At 51.3% G+C, this 23,269-nt stretch overlaps 1 protein-coding gene across 1 annotated transcript in view; it reads right to left on the bottom strand.

Moving 5' to 3' along the window:
• CACNA1D (calcium voltage-gated channel subunit alpha1 D) overlaps positions 1 to 23,269 on the bottom strand; it is a 301,531-nt gene that overhangs the window by 24,624 nt on the left and 253,638 nt on the right. The window contains exons 30-40 of the mRNA XM_042927310.1: positions 22,819 to 22,902; positions 22,272 to 22,355; positions 15,032 to 15,076; positions 14,501 to 14,629; positions 12,198 to 12,263; positions 10,405 to 10,496; positions 8,863 to 9,022; positions 7,937 to 8,064; positions 7,702 to 7,798; positions 5,224 to 5,326; positions 3,789 to 3,890 (exon numbers count right to left, since the gene is read on the bottom strand). Coding sequence (XP_042783244.1) covers positions 3,789 to 3,890; positions 5,224 to 5,326; positions 7,702 to 7,798; positions 7,937 to 8,064; positions 8,863 to 9,022; positions 10,405 to 10,496; positions 12,198 to 12,263; positions 14,501 to 14,629; positions 15,032 to 15,076; positions 22,272 to 22,355; positions 22,819 to 22,902 — 1,090 coding nt within the window. The remainder of the gene's footprint in view (positions 1 to 3,788; positions 3,891 to 5,223; positions 5,327 to 7,701; positions 7,799 to 7,936; positions 8,065 to 8,862; positions 9,023 to 10,404; positions 10,497 to 12,197; positions 12,264 to 14,500; positions 14,630 to 15,031; positions 15,077 to 22,271; positions 22,356 to 22,818; positions 22,903 to 23,269) is intronic.

Here is a 23,269-nt window from a genome sequence, read left to right as displayed (position 1 = left end):
TCATTTGTGCCCATGTGGGACGTGTCCCCGTCTGGACACCACTAGTGTCCTGCCAGAAGCCACTCAGCGCTACTGAATAAGAAGATGCCTTGGGGAGGCCTGCCTTGAGAAGTGTGCTGCCTTCCTCCCAAACCTCAGCCAAGAAGTCCTGGACTGGTGCAGGGGTCACCAAAGTGACCAAGGCTTTGGGTAGCTTGTAAAAACATGTCCTACATCAGTCTCAGGCTGGTCCAAATGGCCTAATGATGTACTGTTCATGGGCAAGGAGGCCAAGAGGTGAACAGACAGTCCAGGTCTCAGGACTTCAGCCCTGCTTTGCTCCTAAGCCACTCCGCATTTTGCCCAGGATGCATCTGGAATACTGGTTCTAGCTGCTGTTACTCTGGGGCACCCACGCTCCCAGAGGAACTCTACGTGGGTCTCATGGCCTTTTCACGACAGTTCTGAGATGGGGGACCTGTTGGTCCCTCCGACAGGCGGGGTGGGGCTGAAGGACTTGTCTTGGCCAGTGCAGCGGGATGTGAGCCCAGGGCAGCAGGCCTCCCAACCCTGAGCTCTCCTCCTTGTTACCCCCTCAGGGACGGCCCAGCTCTGGCCACATAGAGGGGCTTCTTTGGGGCTGCCTCCCCCAGAGTATAAGTCTCTGTACCGAGCTGCGTGCCGCGGGCGGCTCACGGCTGCCAGCAGACAACCCCGGGAGCCCAGGAAGACTCTGCCTACCGTACTACAGCTGTCCCCTGCAGCCCATGGTGTCACGTCTTCTCCATGGGCTCCCAGAAAAAATACACTGGGTCTGCAGAAGGCCCACCTCATTCCATACTGGGACGTTTCCCAAAAATACAGGCCTAACCCTCTTCTCCCTTGAGCCGAAATGGCCCAGGGGGCTCCTGAGGGAAGGTCTTGGCTCTCCTGGCCCAGAACCGGGGGCAACAGGGGGCTCAGCACAGACCATGGTTCTGCCTGAGCGGCCATTGGTCTTCTCCACTGGTCTTGGTCTTCTCCACTGAGATGCTAAGCTAATTGAGGCTGGGCTGAGGATGAGCTCTCAAGAACAGAAAAAGTCAAAGCTACAGCAGGTTAGAAAAGGAAGGGACAGAAGGAACGGATGCAGTGAGGCCATCCGGGCTCAGGCCTGGAGAGAAAGAGATGGGGTCAGCTTTTTGCACTCTTCGGGGCAAAGGAGCCGGAGATCCAGGTCAAGGAGTAGAGGCCCAAAGGCAAGGACAGCCTCTGGGAGGAGAGGGGACTTCTAAAGAAAGGGCAAAGAGCCATGAAATGGCAGAAGACTAAAGAGCGGAGCAGAGAGAGAACATGAGCAAGATGCAGAGATGGGCAAGGAGACCACTTAGCCCAGATGGTAGAGAGAACGGACGGGCTGTGCCTGCAGCCACAGGCCCCTGCACTGTTCCTCCAAGGCTGGCCCCTGGATGTCACCTCCTTCTCAAGCTTGTGATGGCCTGGGGGCCACCTCACACCCCCTGGGCTACAAAGCCCTGCTGTCACCAGTCCTGTAAGGGGCTCCCCGAGCACCTCGCATGGGCCGGTCCCAGGCGCCGGGAGCAGCCAGCCTGGCGGGGTCTGCTGCTCCGACCGGGTTACAGCCTGAGCCCCTTGGCCCTGGGAATCTACCCGTCTGCTGGCCCAGAGGGCTGGCCCGATATTCCCATTTTCCAAGTGTGCCATGATGTGGGCGAGTCTGGGAACCCCTGATCTACTGGAAGAGAAAAGAAAAAACAAAGAGCCAAGTGGCGAACGCAGGCACTAAACCCTGCCCTGACTTCATTCAGAGTTTGTCCCCCGATGCCTGAGAGGCACCGCCTCGTGAACCTCTTCAGCGCAGTAGCACTTATCTGAGATTGGGCCTGGGTGAGCACCACCCCAGGAGCATATCAATGATGGGAGCTCCCACGGCATTCTACCTCTTGCCAAGGCCCCACTGCCTTCTTCTTGGGTTCCACCAAGCCCCCTGCTGCCATTCAGGAAGAGGGTAACACCTGTCATCCTGAACCCCGATCTTTTCTAAGAAATAGAGAGAAAAGGCCAGGCCCAGTTATTGAGCCAAGAAAGCGGAGGGATATTTAGCCTCTGTTGGCAGTCTAGCAGGGCTAAAAGTTGACCTGTTTTTCGGAGGAAGGGCGCTTACAGGGTGAGCCAAACTCTAGACCTTCTCTTTCTGGTATAATTAAGAGACATAAAGCTTCACAGTGATGTGAACACGCTCGCCAAGATGTCGGGGTGAGACTGGTTTGTGAAGAAGGCGGCGTGTGAACAGAGGTGAGGTGAGGCGGGGAGGGCCTGCCGGCCCTGGGAGGAGGGTTTACTCGGAGGGGCGCAGCCGCTATTCTGAAGCATGCATCTGTGTTTCAGAAACATCGTAGGGGAATACGGCTGCCAAGAGATAACCCTGATTCCATGCCACCACCCTAAAACAGAATTGCTTCAGAATATTCTGAAAGACTGAGACTTGAAAGGAATGGAGGCTGCAGAAAAAGCTCAAGCACATTGTTACAACAATTTTAAGAAAGCAATTTATCTAAGCCATGCGAGCACTGGGTGCAGCAGCTGCGAGGAAAAGAACGAAAACCAAAGAGTCGTTTTAAATGTGCAGTATCCGTTCTCCTGTGGGGAGCCAGCGTTCTCTACGTGGGAGTGTGGGGGGGTGTTGTTGTTGTTGTTGTTGTTGTTGTTTGGTGTTTGGGGGGTTTTGCTTGTTGGTTTTTTTGCCTTTCTCATTTCTTTGGGGCCATCGTCCCCTGCTCTGAGCAGGTGGCTCCACCAGCTACGGGGGACTCCGTCCGGTGGCAAAAGCTCACACTGCTCTCGCTTCATGCAGAGGGCCAGAGCGGGCCACCATGCTGCTGTCTCTCTCTCTCTCTCTCTGCCACCCAAGAGCCAGAATTGTCATGTCAGAGAGAGAGGCCTTGGCCGTGTCCTGGGCCAGGGTCCTGGGTCGGCTTCTACTGAGCCAGGACCAACCTGGAAAGCTGCAGGAGAGGTGACGCTAGAAAAGTTCAGTTGGTCGTAAAGCACAATGGTGCTCACAATGGGCCCAGGGCTGGGGATGGCTAGAATGTGGGCGTGGTGGCACTAAGCCCACGGATGCTGCACCTTTAAAACGTGAAAATAAAATAGTCACAACACAACCACCTCCACGTCTAAGTCCGGTGTACTTAAACAAAAAATGGAAAAACAGCATATATATTATATATATGTGTGTCATATATATATATACATCTGAAAAAGTTTAGTCAGTTATTTTATGACAAATAACAAAAGGAAATAAGCATGCCTGTTAGTTCTGTCTCTAAACTCCAGTTGAAGGGACATTCTGGGTAATTACGATGGTAAATTCAGTCTGGAGAAGAACATTTCAAAAATATCATTTTCTGAAAGCTATCTATTTCTTCTGAAACCTTTTCAACAGTATGTTGAAAGATAAGTGGAAACTAGTTTTAAATATTTCATTTTGGTTGAGAAAATATAAGCTTTCCGTTTTGTGACTGTAATCTCATTCCCCAACGGTAATCCCTCCACCAACGAGAAAACCCCTGCTCCAGCCATCTGAGTCTTGGGTTTCCTTCCCACTGAAGCCTCTCCTTTTCTGGAATGGTCCTCCTGTTACCCCAAATCATGACACCAAAAGGCCAAAGAGCCTTCTTTAGCTGTGGGCCTGAATGCTCTAGCGGATACATAAAGCATTCTGCAAACACCCTGTGGGCTTGCTGGAGATACTTTCATTAAAACCAATGCGTTGGCCAAGAACTACTTAGGAAAGAGATTGCACTGACCACCAGCTGGAGGGACAACTTGGTCAAGCAGTTTCATGCTGGTTTTCTTCCAGATTTTCTTTATCACAGCTCGGAGCTCTTCATTAGCTTGTTCCAGGTTCCCTGAATCCAGAAAGCAAGAGGGGAAAACAAGCCTTGTGTCTCTTAGCCAGCTCTCCTGTCTGATCCCACCGAGGCTGCCTCCCTCCCAGCCTGGTCTGGGGCACAGCCCTCGGATGGGGCGGGGCTCGCCTCTCCCCAGGGCTCTCCAAGTGGGGGTCACAGGCAAATGGTGGGCAAGCCTTGCACCGGGCAGGCACTCCACAGTGGGAACAACCACGTTTTATTTCGGAATTCAAGGTCTATGCAGTCTGATCTGTCCTACCCTCCCACAGCCAAGACCCACCCTTTCCTTCCCACCGCCTCCAGCTACAATGTCTTCTCCTTCTCAGCTGCCTGTTCCAAACCCTGCCTCCATCCTTGAAGATCAGACTAAATTTCCCCCAAATGAGACTCTTGCAATTCCTACTGCATGTACTTGTCAGCACCACAGAATCCTGGTCTTTCATTATATGGGCTGATGCCTGTCTCCTCCACTAACCTGTCAGTACCTAAGACCACCCTGCCTTCCGCATCGCTCGGAGACACTGGCTGGGGCCAGCTATGGGTGTGCACCCTGCAAGGGGTACCTGGGAGCTTGGAGAGACTGGCTTTGTGGAGAGGTTCACCTAGCACTCTGGGGCTGCCAGAAAACAGCCGTCTGCAGACTGTAGGCGTGCCTTGCTGGCCACTCTTCCTTCTGGTCCAGGGTGTCAACAACTGGGTCCTTCACAGCCTCCAGCCTCCCACCTCCTGGTCACTCCTCAACCTGCTTTCTGTCCCATCTCTGGAGTCATCACCGAGCCGACCCCAATAGCCATGCTCCAGGGCTGGGTGTGGCCATGAAGACCACTCTGGTTTGGTCTCAGCTGGGGAGAGGCTCCTTTGAACAGTCCCCAGGTGCCAGCTATGTGCCCGCCCCGCAGAGGGCCTCCCGCAGGCCTCCTCTCATCTCATCCTCAGGACTTCTGATGGAGGTGTATTTCTTTTCAATAGAGAAAGGAGCTACAGCTCAGCACGGTGGAGTCCCTCTCTGAAGATCACACAATAGGAAGGGACAGCTGGAGTGAATGTATTTGTGACGGTCCTGTCTCTGCCCTAACCTCCCATTTCTCCTGCTCTGTAGCAAGCAGTGGCAGAGGCAGGGGTCACCTCAAAACTCTCGGGGACAAAGTGAAGCATAAAGGCAGGTGGGAAGGGATGGGGAAGGCAGGGACAGCCAGCTGGCTCAGCACTCACCACCCCTTCCCCAGGCGAAGGCCCAGACAGGACAAGGAAAGGCCTAGACGGGAGAACCCAACGTGGGGTATGGCATCCCTCCCTCATGTACCACCTGTCCCGTCCCGGAGATGCTCACCTTCCGTCTTGATTTTAAGAGCCGTCCGAACCAAAGCAAACAGAGTTGCATTAAACATGACTGTCCCATCACTGTTGAGAGGCATGTTCATGGCAACTAGTCTCTGTAAACAGAAAGAAGTTTCTCAACAGAAGGCAAATGATGGAGGATGACCACGTCCCTTGACGGTGTTTATTCTCAGTTTATCCCTCACCTTCTTTCCAGTTGACACGCAGTTCAATTCAACAACTCGCTGGGGGAGTACCCACCATCTGTGGGGACCCTAGAGCTGACACAGATCAAAGCTTTATCGTGAAATGCAAATGCTGGCACTAAATGGTGTGCTTTGCTTGTTTTTAAGCTCCACTGTTTAATCACCTCACTGTTCAAGTCTTCTTCTCTCCCCTTCTGCTAAGCAGCCATCCCTGCGTCCTGGGGTCGGGCCTCCCTTCAGGGCACGTCCTTAAGGCTGTCGTGAGGGGTGAAATAAAACACCAGGTACAACCAGCCAGGCACAGGGCTTGGGACTTGGGTCCTCACTGTTCCTAGCACAGGGAGTGTCCTTCAGGGAACCCTGCCCTGTGGGGCTGTCATGTAGTGCTTCCTGTGAGTCCGCACGGTGGCTCTGTCTGGTCTTCCAGGGCAGGACCCCCACCTCCTGCTCCTCTTCCCGCTCCTGGTCCCTCGAACACCAGCCCTGAGAGCTGGGGAGGGGACTTGAGTGAGTGACACCCTCTCTGGGCCCCAGTTACCTCCCCTGCAAATGCAGGCGGCACGCCTAGCTGGGATTAAGGGAGATCACGGACGCTAAGATTTCGGGGGACGCCTGGCACATGGTCAGAGCTGAGTTAAGTGCTACTTGTAATTGTTAATAGTTCCAAACTTCTTATTTTTGGCTGGCAAGCCATCCTAAGAGATTTGTAACACTTTTTCTCTTCCCTATTAGCAGCCTGGAATCTTGTGTTCACGTGACTCATCCCACCTAAATTTCTAGCCCTGCGACCAACCATGTCTGTTTCCAAAACTAGCACTGGCAGCCAGGATGGCTAGCATGTACATTTGCTTTTCCCAGAAAGTTCCTGAATCGGCAAAATGGACCACTTTGTGCCTCAAGGATACTTAGATCCTTTATGTAAAAAGGTCTGGAAACGTAAACACAAAACGACAGCCATGAGCTGGAACCCATCTTGTTCTTGGAAAGCAGAAAAGAGGCTGGTACTGGAAAATTTAAGAAAAAAAGTCAACTTCGGTGGCTTATTCTCTGTACCTACATCCGGAGTCCAGGCTACAGAGAAGCAAAGACAGTGGCAAAGATCCCAAGGACTTGCCAACGAGGGTTTCTGGACTTTCAGGGCAGGGAACAAAGAGTTTTTCTCCAAAGATTTTTTGAAAGCCTAAGATGCAGTGTAGACCCCACTCTGTTACAGTGGGTTCTGTCTAGAGCTGGCCCCGCAACCCTGGAGCAGTAAAACCCCCGATCCCAGAAGCACCTCAGACCTGCAGGGAGAGGGCCCAGCTGTCGTGTGGACTGGCTGGATTTCTAGGGGCAGAGTCGCAGTTTCCGTCTCCTTCAGAAAGGAGAATTCTCTTCTGTTGCTACTGCTACACTGACTCAAAGGGGTTCCCTGTGAGCTCTAAGGAAAGAGAACAAATCTCAGCTGGGGCTCACAGACAGCTTGGTATGGTGTGAAAACTACAGGGATGGGGTGGGGGATCTGGACCCATCCCCAAGAGGCCACTGCTGATGCACGGCCCATGGGGACAGGTGCTCTGGCAGCAGAGGGGCACGCCACCACGTTCATGGTCACTCAAGCGAGTAAATGTTCAGGGCACCAAGTCTTCTCCATTCTACTTCCCAAGGAGAGCTTCGGTTGGCCATACCCTCCTCTACCCCACCTCCACTGCCCTCGCTCTGGCTCCTGTCACTTCACATGGAGACTCCAGCAGCTCTCAGGGAGGTCCCCTGCCTCGGTTCACTCTCCCGTCGCCAAGAGGCCATTTTCCACCGTGAAAGTCCACCCGTGCTTCTTTCACGGGACTTGGCGTGGCACGGAAGGCTCCTTGGAGCTGCGCTCGGCTTGTGCCTGCAGTCCTCTGCCATTTCCTCTTATGTTCTAGGCACACCAGTGACTCTCTGTTTGCCAACATGGTGACCGTTCTCCTGCGTCTGCATCTGAGCTCTCTGTGTTCCCTTTCTGCAATGCCCTTCCTGCTCCCACAAACTCCCACTTCTCTCCTTCTGGACCTGACACAAATGTCACCTTCCCCTCCACCCACCCGGTGACAAATTACTTAACTCCCTTCCTAGTCTTCCTGTTGCTGACAGGGTGTCTTAAGAGTTACAAATGTGATAGCTCCTCAGGACAGGAACCACATATTATTTATCTCTGCAGCCCCAGCACACCTGATGTAAGGCTGGCAGAATGTTACTTAACGTTTGTTGAATGAAGCAGGGAGTCCCTGCAGAGAGGCCATCAGACACGCAGACAGGACACTTACCTTACAGGCTACTCTGTGTGGGCATAATTTCCCAAACCCCAGGGGAGGCTGGATTCTGCGGAGCAGAGTGACCACATCAAGGTGCTTGATCCTTCCCCTGGAGACAAAGTACAGCAGGAGGTCCAGGGAAGCGTTGGCTGGCCTGAGCTCTCAGCCCATCCCACCTTCCACAGAAATCACGGCCAACGTTCCAGAAACAGCCCACACAAGTCACACGGAACCCTTTTCAACTTACTTTGCCTCAGGGTCATATTCTGACCATATTCTTTTGAATTCATCCAAATGGTGAGGCCCCAGAATAGACCAGTCCCGGGTCAGATAATCAAAGTTGTCCATGATGACAGCTACAAACAGGTTGATGATCTGAAAAAGCAAATCAGAGGCAAAGAGCTGCAGCTGTCATAGTGGAATGGCTAGGGCTAGACCTTAGTAAGGGCCTCCTAATTATAAGGGTCATGAAACATTTGGAACCCATTTTTCTACGAGAGGCAGTAAAAACTTTCTTTCTGGAAAATGTTTAAGAAAAAGGCAGGTTTCCAGCTTTCCAAAATGACTTGGGTATAGTCCCAGGGGGAGGCAGGGGGCTGTATTATCCTGCCTTTTTGAAGCACATTCATTGCCGTCAAATAATTCGCACTGTTAGGTCACTGCTACCTGCGGTGGCTTTGAAACTTTTTATAAAGACACCAGCAGCCCTAAGAAGCTTGGTGAGTGTCCCAAGCCTGTTAGTGAGCCTCAAGCCCCTGTTTACAACCAAGGTGATGGTCCTGCAAAACCTCCAACTGCCAAATGAAGCCTAGAGTGCTCATCAACATACAATGCCCATAGCAGGGGTGCCTGGGTGGCTCTGTTGGTTAAAGGGCTGACTTCAGCTCAGGTCGTAATCTCCGAGGCCCATGGGTTCAAGTCCCATGTTGGGCTTTGAACTGACAGCTCAGAGCCTACAGCCTGCTTCAGATTCTGTGTCTCCCCTCACCGCCCCCCTCTCTCTCTCTGTCCCTCCCCCACTCGTACTCTCACTCTTTCAAAATAAATATAACATTAAAAAAAATTTTTAAAAATACCCCACAGCAATTTGATGGGGGCAATATTCATGATCTGAATCCCAAATGCTATACAAGCACCTGTCAACTGAGAAAGGGAGCTCTCGTGATCACCCACCAGAAATGCGCAGAGCATGTAAAAACTGATGAAATAAACAATGGCGAAGTTGCTTCCACACGTGTACTCCTCCCCGGGGCTGTAATCCGACTCGGGGTCACAGAGCTTCCCCGGGAGGCAGGCCAGCATGATCTCCTGCCAGGCTTCCCCTGTGGCACACCTTGTTTAGATTAACAAGAGAAAGGGCTTTAGCAGAAGAAGAAGGGATTTGAAGCTTAGACCTTTACGAAATTTTTAAGAGTTTTTTTAAAAACAAAAGTTTTAAGTAGAGCAAAATCTAAGTAATTTGGGGGAGAGGGCACTTCAGATTAGTGAAATTCCTAAATTGAAATTCCTACTTATTTTCTTTTTTTTTTCTTTTTTTTTTTAAATTTTTTTTTTAACGTTTATTTTTGAGACAGAGAGAGACAGAGCATGAATGGGGGAGGGGCAGAGAGAGAGGGAGACACAGAATCTGAAACAGGCTCCAGGCTCTGAGCTGTCAGCACAGAGCCCGACGCGGGGCTCGAACTCACGGACCGCGAGATCGTGACCTGAGCCGAAGTCGGACGCTTAACCGACTGAGCCACCCAGGCGCCCCAAAATTCCTACTTATTTTCAAATGCAACATTTCTGAGTCCACAGAAGCCCTGCTACAGCTCCCTTTGATTTAAAACAATCATTTGAAGGGTGCCTGGGTGGCTCAGTTGGTTAAGCATCTGATTTTGGCTCAGGTCATGACCTCATGGTTCCTGGGTTCGAGCCCCCTGTCAGGCTCTGTGCTGACAGCTCAGAGCCTGGAGTCTGCTTCAGATTCTGTGTCTGCCCCTCTCCCGCTCGTGCTCTGTCTGTCTCTCTCTCAAAAATAAACATTAAAAAGTAAAAAAATCATTGGATACATGCACATCAATTCTTTTTGCATAAACAGATGTTTTTGTGTCTTCTCTTCTTTAAATGCTCATGTTCCAATCTTTAAATAATTATTAACTATGTTTTAATGACTTAACACCTGACTTGAGTAGATACCCATTCAATTTTGTTGGAAACAAAGAACTGGAAACCACCCAACTGGCAAATGACTTGCTATTCAATCACTAGAATCATTAGAAAGTACGTGTATAACTTCTAGAAAGTTCTTTCACCTCAAAGCACCTTGTTCACAAAGTTCACTGGGGTTAAAAACAATCCTATAAAATCTGAAAGTGTACATGTTCCCCACTGGCTGTGTAAAGGTCTCTCTGTTCCTGCTAAATTTCATGGTTGTGTTTAGACACATGCTCCCATGTGTCAGCATATAACCTACCATTTTCCTGGTGGCAGTAGAAGACCTACTAACTTACAAAGGGATAACTCTTAAGCCAGCCATGGTCTGAATGACCACAGCAATTTTCACCATCCAGAAAAGTTCCTCTGTGACTGACATGCCAGCATCTCTGTTCAAGAATTCAAAACAAATACAAAAAGCCACCATGATCAACCAGGAAAGGTCCCGCAAAACACATGTCCTGTGTCACACTGGAGCCTGGAGCTGAGAGAGAGATGTGCCTCGTGGGATGAAGTCACCTGAAGAGCAGCAGCACCGCCTGGGGAAAGGTCTGGAAATTGTTGTTCCTGTTGATCTGGTTGTTATCTCTCATAGCAACCTTCCCAAACATCTAGGTGGAAAAATTTTTAGGGAAATAAAGATTTTGTCAAACAAACAAACAAACAAAAAAACCCCACAATTACCCCTCCCCCGCAAAAAACTACCCAAAAAGCAGATTCCACATGTGAATTTAGAACTAACACGAGTTTGATCAACACCCACTACGGCTTTCTCATGGTGCTTGGGCACTTCATTCACTCAACAAACATGCCAGGCAGGGTGCTAACCACTGGTGGTGTGGTGCTGAAGTCAGGCACACCCTCACATCAGGGAGTAACTACCAGGAAATCAGACAGACAGCCCCCACCCCGAGGACAGTTGGGATGATCCAGATGGACAAGGAAGCACATAATGTATCTGAGGCCTCTGGAGCAGTGACATTTAGGCCCAGAACTGAAGGAAAAGTAGAGGCTGGTCAGGTGACGAGGAGGACTCAGTGTTCAGGCAGAGGAAGCATGGCCTGCGAAGGAGCAGAGGCAACACGGCCCCGGAGCTCCAGGAAATGAAAAGAACATGAGTGTACACAGACAAAAGATCGGGCTGCAGACAAGCGTGGGGCCGGTGAGCTGCAGAAAGGAGGGCGGCCTCTACTTGAAGGGCCAGGGGAAGTCAGCTGTGGAACTTGGAGGAGCAGGCCAGTTTAGAAGAGTGTGATGCCCGGCAAAGCCTCCCGAGTGAACCGGTGACGGAACGTGCAATATGCAGTGTGCAGTTTCCTGAGACCACTCTCGTTCTGTGGGAGGACATCAGGTCATCGAAGACCCTTCAGGGCACACAGCATCCCATGCTGAGCTGCAGGTGCTCAAGTGTGTCGACTCTATGTTCATAACTCCCAATAAGATCCCTAGAGAACTGCCAATATTCCTATGCCTTCAGATAAGTAAGCACAGCCACCTGTCTGCTCTGGAGTCCCCCACCTCTTTGACACTCACATCCCTCTTATCTGAAAGACAGCATCCAAGCCAGCAGAGAACGTGGCAGAGAAACCCCCCAGGGGGTCCAGCAGGCTGTGCTCCATCCCCCTCTCCTCCTGGAGGCTGCACCTACTCCACTGGGGCTCAGCAGGGAATGAAGCCCCAATCCCTTTCCTCCACTCCAGGAGAAGCAGGGAACAATCCTGTGGCACCTCAGCCATGGTCACAGAAAGGCCTGGTTTCATGCTTCTTTTTTAAAGGGGGTGCTACCGATGCCAACTAATGGTTCCAGTTCAGCCCCAGCCCCAGCATCTGGGAGCCGCTGGTCTCAAGTAAAAGTCTCACTTGGTTGTGATAAAACCAAACTTTCCGGACTATAAACAGCCTTCTGTATCACTAATATCTTCTTAGTTACATCAGTACAGAAACTAGAATAACTACAGCTTTTTTTTAAGTGCCGCATTTCCTGTTGCTAAACCAACTGTGGGTTTTCTCAATCAGTTGAGTCTCCCAGGACTCAGATTGGGGGGTGAGGAGTACCACTAAACCCAGCCTTCCTTGGCATATCCCTACTTCTGCTGGCTCCTGAGCCTGGCTCTCCCTGGCACAGGTGCTTTCCTGTGGAGTGCTCTCCTACAGAGCCACGTCCTTCTCATCTCCATATGTCTTCAGTAGCCAAGGCGTTTGGCTGGAAAATCACAACCGTGTCTTTCTATTCTGCCTGGCCAAGGCAATCTTGCCACAGATCTGGGGCTACCCAGAGAAGGGGAAGCTGGAGGAAAGTGGCTGGTGCTTACCTGCATGCCAATAACCGCGTAGATGAAGAATAGCATGGCTATGAGGAGGGCGACATAGGGCAGTGCCTGGAAGAGAGGAAGCCTTTGGCTCAGTACCAGCTTCTGGTGTCCCCCTCCAACCCTCGTGACTGCTCAGGTGCAGAATGAAGACCCAACACAGGGCCACATGCTTCTCTTTTCCAGGTTGTGTTGAAAGGACGCCAACAGTGAACAAGGACTTTTTAAAGCACAGCCCAGCACAATGATTTCAGTCCTGAGGGCACCATCCATCTGTACGCCTAGTGTTATGAAGCTACAGGCAGAAGTGCTTTCCACCATCATTAACAGTGTGCCCTGATCCGAAACAGTGTCAATGCAGACACATCACCCTCACAACAATGTTTACATCCATCATTAGATTCCTTTGTGAAATTACCATAAGTGATCAAACCATTCCAGAACACTGGATGTTTGGATTGCTTCCACTTTCTTTTGTGGGCATGTTTGGGGTGGGAGCGAGGGGCTACTATAGATCACATCGCAGAGGAACATCTTTATGCAAAATCTCCTGTGTCTGCTGAAGTATTTCCTTAAGGGGAGGTCTTAGGAATGACACTGCTGGGGCAGAGGAGAAGAACCCCTTTCCAGATGCTGCTATAGAAAGCAAGATAGCTTTCCTAAAATGAACACCTCCTGAAGGAACCAGAGTTGGGGGTTGGGTCAGGGAAGAAAAGGAGCTAGCCGGGTGGTGGCCAAACCTGGGTTCTCCTTAGGACTGAACATTAAAGACACATATATGTGTCGGGTCCTTCAATCCATGGCCTTCACCTGCTTTTCTACATCATGTTGTGTGACAGGAGATGTCTGTGCACGTGGCACGCCTCCAGGCAGAGGCCGGGTTGTTGAACTCAATGCCAAGCGCACATGCTTAAAGCATCCGCTTTCCCTTTTACTCAAAAAAGGCCACCAGAAAGCCAGCGGCTATAAGCTCCCTGACCTGTGCCAGCTCTGGATCTGTGACTGCCAACTGCTGATCAGAGCCCCACAGAGTTAGTTCCAGGCTTTCCTCACCACACCTACACGCATTTTCTTCCTAGATGACGGAGTCTTTCAGAATTCCGTTGGCACCGTTTCTCAGTTTTTGTGAACTACCACCCTGTGAAATGAACTTATCTACAGCAACCAAATCTTTAAAAAGGAAAACTTTAATAATTTCTTGAAAAGCGAGGATGACACGATTACGTAAAACTATTCCATTTTTTACAGCAGTTCGTTCTCAGACTTTGGTACTTTATATTAATAACAAACATCTGGGATTTTGTCTCTTACGGGGACCAAGGCTCCCGTGAGGCCCCACTTGCTCTCTCTCAGAGCTTCGTGCCTGGTTCTTCCTATAACCTCATTTCCCCTGCCAGGATTTGGAATTTTCCTTCTTTGAGTTTTTAGATCTACCCCCTTCCCCAGATGCCATCCCTTCCCTTTATGTGTTAAAATCCCACCCACTGCAGAAAAATGCTATGTGGGATGTTAACCGGTGTTACATCTCAATGTGAATGTTTATTACTTCCAAATTAAAGATAGTCAAACAAAGAAAGATTCATGATTTGCACATAGCTACAAATGCCCTACATAGGTGAATCTTTTTGATGAGAATCTGTACCCTGTCCTCAGTTAATTCCATCTAGAAGACTAGAACGTCTGGGATGGAGTACTAGACAGTACTGGAGAAGCCGGGTCCTGGTTGAGGAATAGACTAGAACCAGCCTGCACCAGCCTGGAGAATCACAGATGACAAGGGAGGCTTGGCTTATGCCCAAATGTCCTCAACGCTCTGATCCTTCCAGGCACTGGGTAACACATTGCTCCGTGATGGTGTGCCGGCCCGGGTGAAGGGGTCTCTGATTCGTGTGTAGACCGGCCAACAGATAGGACCATGGCAGCCCAAGAAGCTGTCCTGGCAGGAGGCTGTTAGGTTTGCAGGGGTCAGCTGGGACCTGCTCTCTCTCAGATGTCACCATTCACCACTGGGTATCCCAGGGAGGACTGAGGGGCTTCGAGGCTCCCCATCTCTACTAGTCTTAGAAAGGTTACACCTGTCCTCAGCTGTGGGTCCTTACTGCCTTTGGTTTCCTCTTAGCAAGTGATCCTGTTTGATTCACTGAGTCTGGCTGGGTCAGGTGCCTTCCGCATTCCACTCCCTCTATCGACTCAGGGGATCCCAGTGGCCATGCCGAAGGGAGTCCGGGTCCTCCATGACAGAGGATGCTCACTGGTTCACATGTGGTCTTCAGGAGCAACAGATAAGCCCCTTGTGGAGCTCTTACCTGAAAGGACTTTATAAAAGTCCACAGCAGTGTCCGGATGCCTTCCCCCCTGCTGAGAAGCTTCACCAACCGCATCACTCGGAAAAGACGGAAAAAGGTGATGGAGATTCTATTGCTCTCTTCAGAGTTCTGAAGGGTTATCATGGAGAGGTCAAACCCAATGCAAAGTAGAACATGCAACACTTTCAGAAAAACAGCAACAGATGCAAACAAAGGTGACAGAGGTAAGAGTTGAAGATGTGTTTCTAGGGCCTTTTCACCTTAAAAAGCATGATATGAAAGGAAGAGTTACATGCTAACAACACAGGGCTTGGAAAACCGCGTCCACACAGCACATGCATGCCCACGTGGTCTAGTGTGTTAAGAGGAGAACGCCGGGCTGGCCAAGAGTACTGGACACTGATGATGAATGCAAACCACTGCAGACACTGTTCTGGAAGGACAATCATGGAGAATACAGAAACACTAGTGGAAAACTCAGCATGGTCAAGGAAAAGGCCCAGCCCCGGGGGGACTCATCACTGATCTTACCCCGGGTGTAGCGGTGGGGACAGGGACATTGTCACTTTCAGTTGGCTTTAAGAAATCAAAGATTGAAAATGTATTAATGAATGGAAAGGAAGCAGTGGTTCAGAAGGATGGGCCCCTCCCCCCTTTATAACAATGTGTGGTTAATGTCCCAGGACAAGGCAGCTGCTCCCTCCCTGAGAAGATGCCAGGGGCTCTGCCTGGACCCGGACTTGAGGGTGGGCAGCCTCGGACACAGGCTCAGACATGCTACTTTCTAATTCACATCCTGGGACACAATGTTCCAAGGTGGGAGGGCATCCAGTGAAAGAGAACACTACAGGACCTCAGTTGCTCCCAAAGACAGAAATGCATGATGGGACCCTGCATCTCACGGGCAGGCTAGTTCTCTTGGCTGAGGCTGGGTTGTGGGTCCAGGGAATGAACTGCTCTTCAGGCCACCCCTAGCCCCGAGGAACAGAATGAGGCTACTGAACGGGGCAGGGAGACTGGCCCACACACCTCCTGGGCCACGTGCCTGGGCAAGGTGTCCTACAGGCCCTTGTGGTGGAGGTGAGCAAACCAAGTCAGTGTGGGTGGGAGAGGGGCTTTAATGCCCAGCCTACAGCCCGGACTGCTGGCAGAGAGGACGGCGCTCAGCACCGTGTGACTCCTGGGAAGCAGCAGCATGGGACCAGCCCGCCCTGAGCTTCCATACTTCCACCTCATCCGAGGTCTGGCTGGGCGCTCACTCAGGCCCCAGGGGGCTGAACCACAGGGCTCGCCACCCAGTGGACACCTGCCTCTCCTTCAGGTTGGGGGCCCCTTGAGGGCGGGACCTTGCTTCACTCCACTTGGTGCCCTGCATGAGGCACTTACTCATTAGATGTTCAATAAGTGTTTAGGAGAGTAGAAAGAGATCGTAAGCAAGCTCTTCCGGACGTCGGGAGGCACCGTGAAATCAAACAGAAGACTGAGCAAGAGATAGGAACAGCCTCTCTGTTCCCTTTAGGAGGGCCAGCTCCACGGAAGCAGCTGGTCTACCTGGTAACTGGCAAAGGAATGAGCCTCTTCTGGTTGGGGGCCCGGGCTGCTGAGTGTTCCCCAGGGTTTCTAGGGAGCCTTCTGCATGGTGTGTCTGCACAGCTAAGGTACATATGCACACACATAGATGTGCACACAAATCCGAGGGAGGGGTTCTCCTCCCTGGGGATACAGGGAAAGTAAGGGCTCCGTTCTGGAATCTCACTCTTATTAACAGCTGCCTCCTGAGACCAAATACAAAAATCACAGAAAACAAGAGTTGGGCATGTCACATCACTACTGAAATTCAGCAGTGTGACAATAAGCCCAGGACTGACAGGTTCTGAAAGGGTGGAAAGGGGGTTCCTGGTTCACCCGGGATGCTCAGAATGCAAACTCTCCAATGGCACAGTCCAAGCCCCTGTCACTGTTTCTATTTTTCTCTTCTTTTCTCTCACCTCAAGACAAAGAACATCCCCTTAAAGGGACAGATGATGGTTTTTAACTTCTGACTTTAACAAATGAAGGAATTAGTTTTCCAAACCTCTGTCTCCCAACCCCATCTCCCTCAGGGCTGTTAGCACGAGGCTTGGGTCGCGCCCATGCAGCCAGAGTGCAAGGGCATGAGAATAAGGGTGTGTGTGAGCGTGCACACCCCTGCCTGCCTGTGCTCAAGGGGGCCAGAGGGTGCACAAGACAGAGCACTCTACAGTTATACTTTGGAGATGTCCGACCTGCAAGAATAAGAGGTCTGTTGGTCGGGGAAGACACTCTCTGGCTATGACCTGGCCACAGCCCCTTCTGCCTGTCCTCCACATCCCGTTCCAAGTCGGATGGACCTCTCACTGCCCCCTCCCCCTCACAATGTGGGAAGTCAGCAGCCAAACTGACTTTTGAGGGGGACATCTCTTTTCCAACTGTTATCTTTGAAGTATGGCAAATCTTAGATTAGGAACTTGAAACCCTGGATATCCTTTTAAAAAAAGGAAAACAAAGAGGAGGACAAGACAGCATTTGTGGAGGGACAGGTCAGCACAACATGCAGCAAGGACAGAGACAACAAACAGCACAGCAATCCACGTGCACCCCCAGCGCAGCCTGCGACACCTTCTCCTGCGCTCAGCGCCACGCCGGCCAGGGGGCATAGGTGCAGGGGAGGACGCTGCTGGCCGCACCGGGGGACGGTGCAAGTTGCCAAAATATCTTACGGATTGGAAGGACCCTAAAGATGGCTTTGCCCAAACTACAAATGTCAGCCAGATGCAAAGGGCGGGCCAGCTCTCACCCTGGGCTGCACATTCTAACTGCCTGGGGGTCTTTGACAGAATCTACTGCCTGGGTTCCTCTCCAAAGATTCTTCTCTAATTGGGCTGGGGTGTGCCGGGGCTTTAGGAGTTTTAAAAACTCCCAGGTGAGTGCCTGGGTGGCTCAGTCGGTTGGGCATCCGACTTCAGCTCAGGTCATGATCTCACACTCCGTGAGTTCGAGCCCCACGTCAGGCTTTGTGCTGACAGCTCAGGGCCTGGCGTCTGCTTTGGATTCTGTGTCTCCCTCTCTCTCTGCCCCTCCCCTGTTCATGCTCTGTCTCTCTCTGTCTCAAAAATAAATAAATACACTAAAAAAATAAAGAAAGAAAAGCTGTCAGGTGATTCTAAGGCCCTGCTAGAGGGGAACGGCAGTCCTAGGCCGGGGTAAAGCTGGGCACTCTTCAGATGGTCACTCACACCAGCAAATTCCTTTAAGGTGTGGATTGGCCATACTGAGTGGGGCCCCTAGAAAAGCCCACTTAGGCCATTACAGCTGAGCAGTGGGTTCTACTGGAGTTGATGAGGGTTCAGTACCCTAACAATGTAAACAGGTTAGAATGCATCCCCATCTTTCCCCCGGGGGTGGGGGTGGGGGGCTCGGAAACAGCAGGCTGTGAAGTGTGCGGTGGGAACGTGGGTGAGCTGACTCTCTGTGCGATTCCAGAATCAATGACAGGATGCTCTCAGAGGCTGAAACTGGAAAAGAGCTCACTCCCTGGGGAGTTTTCCAAAATCAATCGCCGGGGCTGCATGGCCGGTCCTCACAGAGGGGACTGCGGTGCCACCCCTGGCCTTGGGCTAGTGGGCCTGGGCAGCTCCTTCTAACCATGAGGTGCCAGTGTCTTCATCTGGGAGCCCCACGGAGAGACTGCCCTCAGCCCCAGGTGGCCAAACCATATGCAGGGGCCCAGAAATCTCTGTAGATCCCTGGGAGCTCTCCTGACATTCCCTCCGGCCTCTTCACACAGGAAGGCCAGTGAAAGGCTCTTGAGATTCAGGGCCAGGGCCAGCCCCCAGCAACTATAGGAACCAAACAAGCCCTGAGTTTCCCAAGTGCAACCAAAGATCAGTCTGCACTTGCTGTATTAATTCCCATCTTTTCCTGGTAAGGCTGAGATGACGTGGTTTTCCAATTCAGACAGGAAGCAAACCGGCACCCCAGAACCAGTTAACTCAAGGCATCCCACTCTTTGCAGGGGATGGCATGGGGAACTTCCCTCTGGCTACTTCTGACTGGGCACATAACACTGCTGGGAGAGGCAGCTTCTGTATATGGGAATGCTGAGTCTGTGAGAAATCAGTGACCTGGCCCCTGGAAAAGGGCTGGCTTCTGGAATGGAGGGCTGAACAACCAGAAGCTGAGCACAGCTGTTGGTCACCTGGTCCAAACTGGGTACCTGACAGGTCAGGGACAACTGTTGGGTCCCTGGGAGTACACTCCCTACTGACTTTTCACATGCTCTTCAGTAAGTGAGAACAAGGCAGTCATGGTTTCTGCACAAATATTTTGCCTCTCCAGCAATAACAACAGTGGGAAAAGACTCCGTGCTGGCAACAGCCACTGCCCGGGTTAAGGAGAATGGGGTGCTCTGTCATTTCCTCATTCAAGGCACCAACAGGCATCTGAGGGGGAGCAAAAGCGAGCCTACCAGTCGCCATCTGACATTTTAGCAGCTTGGTGATGTTACGACCAGATGTGATAAAGACAAGTCTTTGAGAGCCATCAGACCATGATCATAGCAGGGTAGGGTATGTGGGGCGGGGGCAGCAGGAGAGGGCTGGGTAAGCATCAAGCAGGACAACAGAAAGGGCCATCCAAAATGTTTTTGCAAACAGTGTAAGCACAAGCTAGGTTTCTCATTTGCGGGCCAGATCAATCATTCTCGAGGACTACGTTGGCAGTCACAGAGCCAAGCGTGACTGACCAAGATGGCCCTGGCCCAGACCCCAGCTGGAGACTGGACACAGGGGAAGGGAAACAATTTAGATGACCCTGAGCCATACATAGCACACCCCGTGAAACTCAGTGAAAACCACAGGTGGGGGAAGCCAAAAACAAGTATACAGTCTTTAGAGTGCTTTTGCTTTAACGACATCACCGTATATATGTTTATATATACTTGCCGCTACAATTTTCTAAAAATAAAACCAACATGAAAATCAATTAGGTAACAGAAAAGGAAGATCGACAGAGATTGGGGGAGAGAGCACAGCAGGTTAAATATTGCAAAAATGATGACTTATTGCAGCTAAAAACAGCCAACGTGGACCAAGAGCGTTCAAGCTGGTCTGGCCCAGGGTCTTGGGGGATGAGGCCAGCAAGGGGTATGATGTGAGTTGCTCTACCAGGGAACTAGGCATGCGCAGGAGAGGGCGATGTAGGAATTCCCAGCTCCACCCAGTTATACCATCAGGGGTTGAGGACATCTGGTCTCTTTTATCTTTGTGTCCATGACCCGTGAATTCTACGTGCCCAGGACATGTGCAGGGAGAGACTGAATGAGAAGGTGGCCTTGAGCAATCGCTGTGCAATGCAGCCCAGCACAGAGCTGCCGATCTCCCCTAGGGGTTCTACTTCTACCAGAGTGGACAACCGGCTTGGTCACCAGCTGAGGGAGGTTTTGTCTCAGGCTAGATCTGACCGCAGGGAAAGTCACCGACTAGAAAACAGTAGGAGACTGTTCACCAGTGTGATTTTGAAAGTCCAACTGAGTGCCAGAAATGGGCCCAGTGAAAGGTTGCTTTGTGCAGACACCCCAAAGTCAAGTGCTAACTAGGAAATCCAGTGTGGGTTCTTGTACCCCTGCAGCTTTCCTGACTGTCCGATACAACACGAGGGAGGACACGTGTGAGACACCGATGAGCAAGGCTGGGCTAGAGGGGATGGGCGTGGTGCACGCCTGCCCCCAGCATACGGAAGGGCAGCCAGGAAGCTGGGCACGTGCTGTCGACCGAGGCCACCAGCGCCACACCCTGCCAGCCAGCAGGTGGTTGAGGCACTGGAGAGCTGGCTTGTTGGCTCGGCCAACAAACCTTGGCCACATCCTGGTACCCAGAAACTAAGTAGTTATGCCCACTGCCTGCACATCACTTTGAGCACAGAGCACTCCAGGAGACCTGCTGAAACTGTAGCTTATTCAATTTTCATCCCCATTATAGGCCATCTCTGACTTACGTAAGGGTCTGTTCCAGACGTAAGCATACTTTGATGAAGGCTGTAAGCGGTTTACATTGGGAGACGGTTAAGCAGGCATATGTCTGGTCATAAATTCAGGAGAGAGCCCCTGGCAGCCCAGTTAGGGTCCTGCTGTTCTGCCATTAGCATTAGATTATTTTATAACCGAGCATAACTTACACGTTATGAATGACAACTTTATAGCTGAGTTATGGAATATTTCATATAAAGTGGAATTTACATAAGTCTGGGCTTATGGAGGTTAGGGAGGGTGTATCTTCCTAAGTCTCATAAAATACCACTTTGCTGCCTTGTCGTGGCGTGGATTTGGGTGTCATGAGGCTTAAATCACACCCTCGTGGACCTGTCTTATAGTCCATTTTACCTATCTGTCCACGGAAAATCTACACTTGGAATAATAGCTTTGTATCTCCCTAATATGTTAGGTTTTATAGCAGATATTTTCACAAAATTTCACCCCAACATACCTATGAAGTTGGAAGGGCACATAGCACTCACCCCAGTCGATCCATGGGGGGAACTGAGGCCCCGGGTCCAACGAGTCAGTTTTGAACCAGGACCAGGACTGACTGTCAGGCCTGAGGAGTGCCAGGCCAGCAGCTGTCCCACTGTTCTGTGCTCCAGGATTAGCTTGGCCCCGAAGCAGTGGCATTAAAAGGGACTGCACCGACCCTGTTTGATATAGGCTGTCTGGACACCAGGATGGGCTGTACAACCCTGCAAATGTCAGCCAGGCAGAGCGAGGAGGCCTCTTCCCGGCCAGGGGTTGGGGAGGAGGGCTGGGCTGGCCACACGGAGCAGAAAGCCAACACCACACAGCAGTCCTACCCCATGCTCCACTCATCCCCACAACGGGTTCTACACAACAGGGGTACACACGTCGGACACCCACTCAGACTCGCTGACGAACTGGGGACAGACCAGGCGAGCAGGGCCGTTTCTGCTTCACATCTTTCTGGTTTAGGCACGGGCTAGATGCAAGAGGAGCTGGCAGGAGGCAGTGCTCCCCGTGAAGGAGGGTTCTTAGGATGCGTCCTGAAGGGTGGGGGTCACTCCACCTACCACACTGCTACTGCACTTGTTTCCTTACTAAAGGGTTTGATCAAGTGCAGCAATGGAGAATGGACACCCTCTCCCAATACACACGAGGCCCCCCTTCCCTCGGTCCAGGGCAGCCTTCGACCTACATCATCGTTTGGGGAGCTAGGACAGTGGGTATTCCCCAGCGCCACCAGCCAGACTCAGCAGGTACACAAGGTACAGGTGAGGACACAGCAGCAGCTGCCACGGGTTCATGTGTGGCTGTGAAGTTTCCCTCCTGTGCCTTCACAGAACTGCTGTGGGTACAAGGGCACACGTTATGAACTCCGTTTTGCAGCTAGAAAAACTGAGGCTCAAAGCAGTCAGGTGACCAGCCAAGGTCACACAGCTAGTGAGTGATCAAGTTCACATACTCACATACATTAACTCCAAGCCCTTAAGAACTTAACAAGAACTTTTTTTTAAAAAAATAATGTTTTAGTTCCAAAATGGCAATTCTACATTTACTTCTCCACTCTCTTTTGGGGGAGAGGGGTGGGGTGAGGGAAGGGGGCGACTACAAAATGTTCGTCTTTTAAAACAAGCATACGTCTGAATTTCTAAAGTGTAGGAAGGCCCACGGATAGCGTTTCTAGGCACCCGAGTGTTAGACTTAACAAAAACAATCACGTTACAGGACACAAAATTTGCTACTTACATTCACTTCAGTTATAGCAATATCAACGACGCTACCAACAACAATTAAGGCATCAAAAGTGTTCCATGCATCAGTGAAATAGTGCTGTTAGGGCAAGCATTCAGAAGCCACAGAGAGGAAGCACAACAGGAAAAAAGAAGAAAAGGACAGTGTTATAAAAGGGGAACATTCTAGCATTATGCCACCCGGCTACTTGAAAAATCACCCTAAAACAAACACACGTTACAGGTACATCACTTTGGGTGTTGCTGCTGACACAGCGAATAAAAACAATTAGAGACGCCCATCTCGCCCTGCCTACCAGTGACTTGGGAAATGCTGCAGGAGTCAGCCCTCCAAAAGGTGATCTGTGTCTGGAAAGGCCTGGGATAAAGCTCTACCCTCACAAGCCTCTTGTCCACGGCTCTCATTAGAAATGCCTGGTTTTAGATCAAGTGAAGTTGGGACCTGTGACTTGTCCAGGTGATGCCAGTGCGGGACAGGGAGCGGAATGTGCACAGACAGAGAGAGAACACGAGGCGGGCGGCCACGGCGGGCGCATACTCACGTCGGCTTCGCTGAGGGCCACGTCTATAATGCTGCCGATTACGATGAGGGAGTCAAACGTGTTCCAGGCGTCACTAAAATACCCCTGGACAGAGCAGGCAGGGGGCAGACGTTTATGAGCACGTAGGAACGAAACGCCACACGGATCATACGGGGATATATCCGAGGCCCCGCAGCACCCATGGCAACCAGGTGGGGTGGGAGAGCCAGAGGGAGGCAACAATACCATCCACTGGTAGAAAGGGACACAGGATAGGGGGTACCTGCATGTGTGAGAGAGGGCACACACACACACTCAAACACATGCACACACTCACGGTGCAGACCCATGGCCCTGAGCAGCACCAGGTCAAGCAGAGCATCTGCAGGGCAGGGGCAGAGGGGCAGCACCCGGAAATCCTGCCCTTGTGCCTGGGATCACGACTTCACACTTTCTGGGATTTCAGCCCTTA

This window comes from Panthera leo, chromosome A2 (genome assembly GCF_018350215.1).
Source record: "Panthera leo isolate Ple1 chromosome A2, P.leo_Ple1_pat1.1, whole genome shotgun sequence".
Taxonomy (NCBI): domain Eukaryota; kingdom Metazoa; phylum Chordata; class Mammalia; order Carnivora; family Felidae; genus Panthera; species Panthera leo.
Note: the sequence above shows the minus strand (reverse complement) of the source record. Positions and strands in the feature narration are given on the sequence as shown.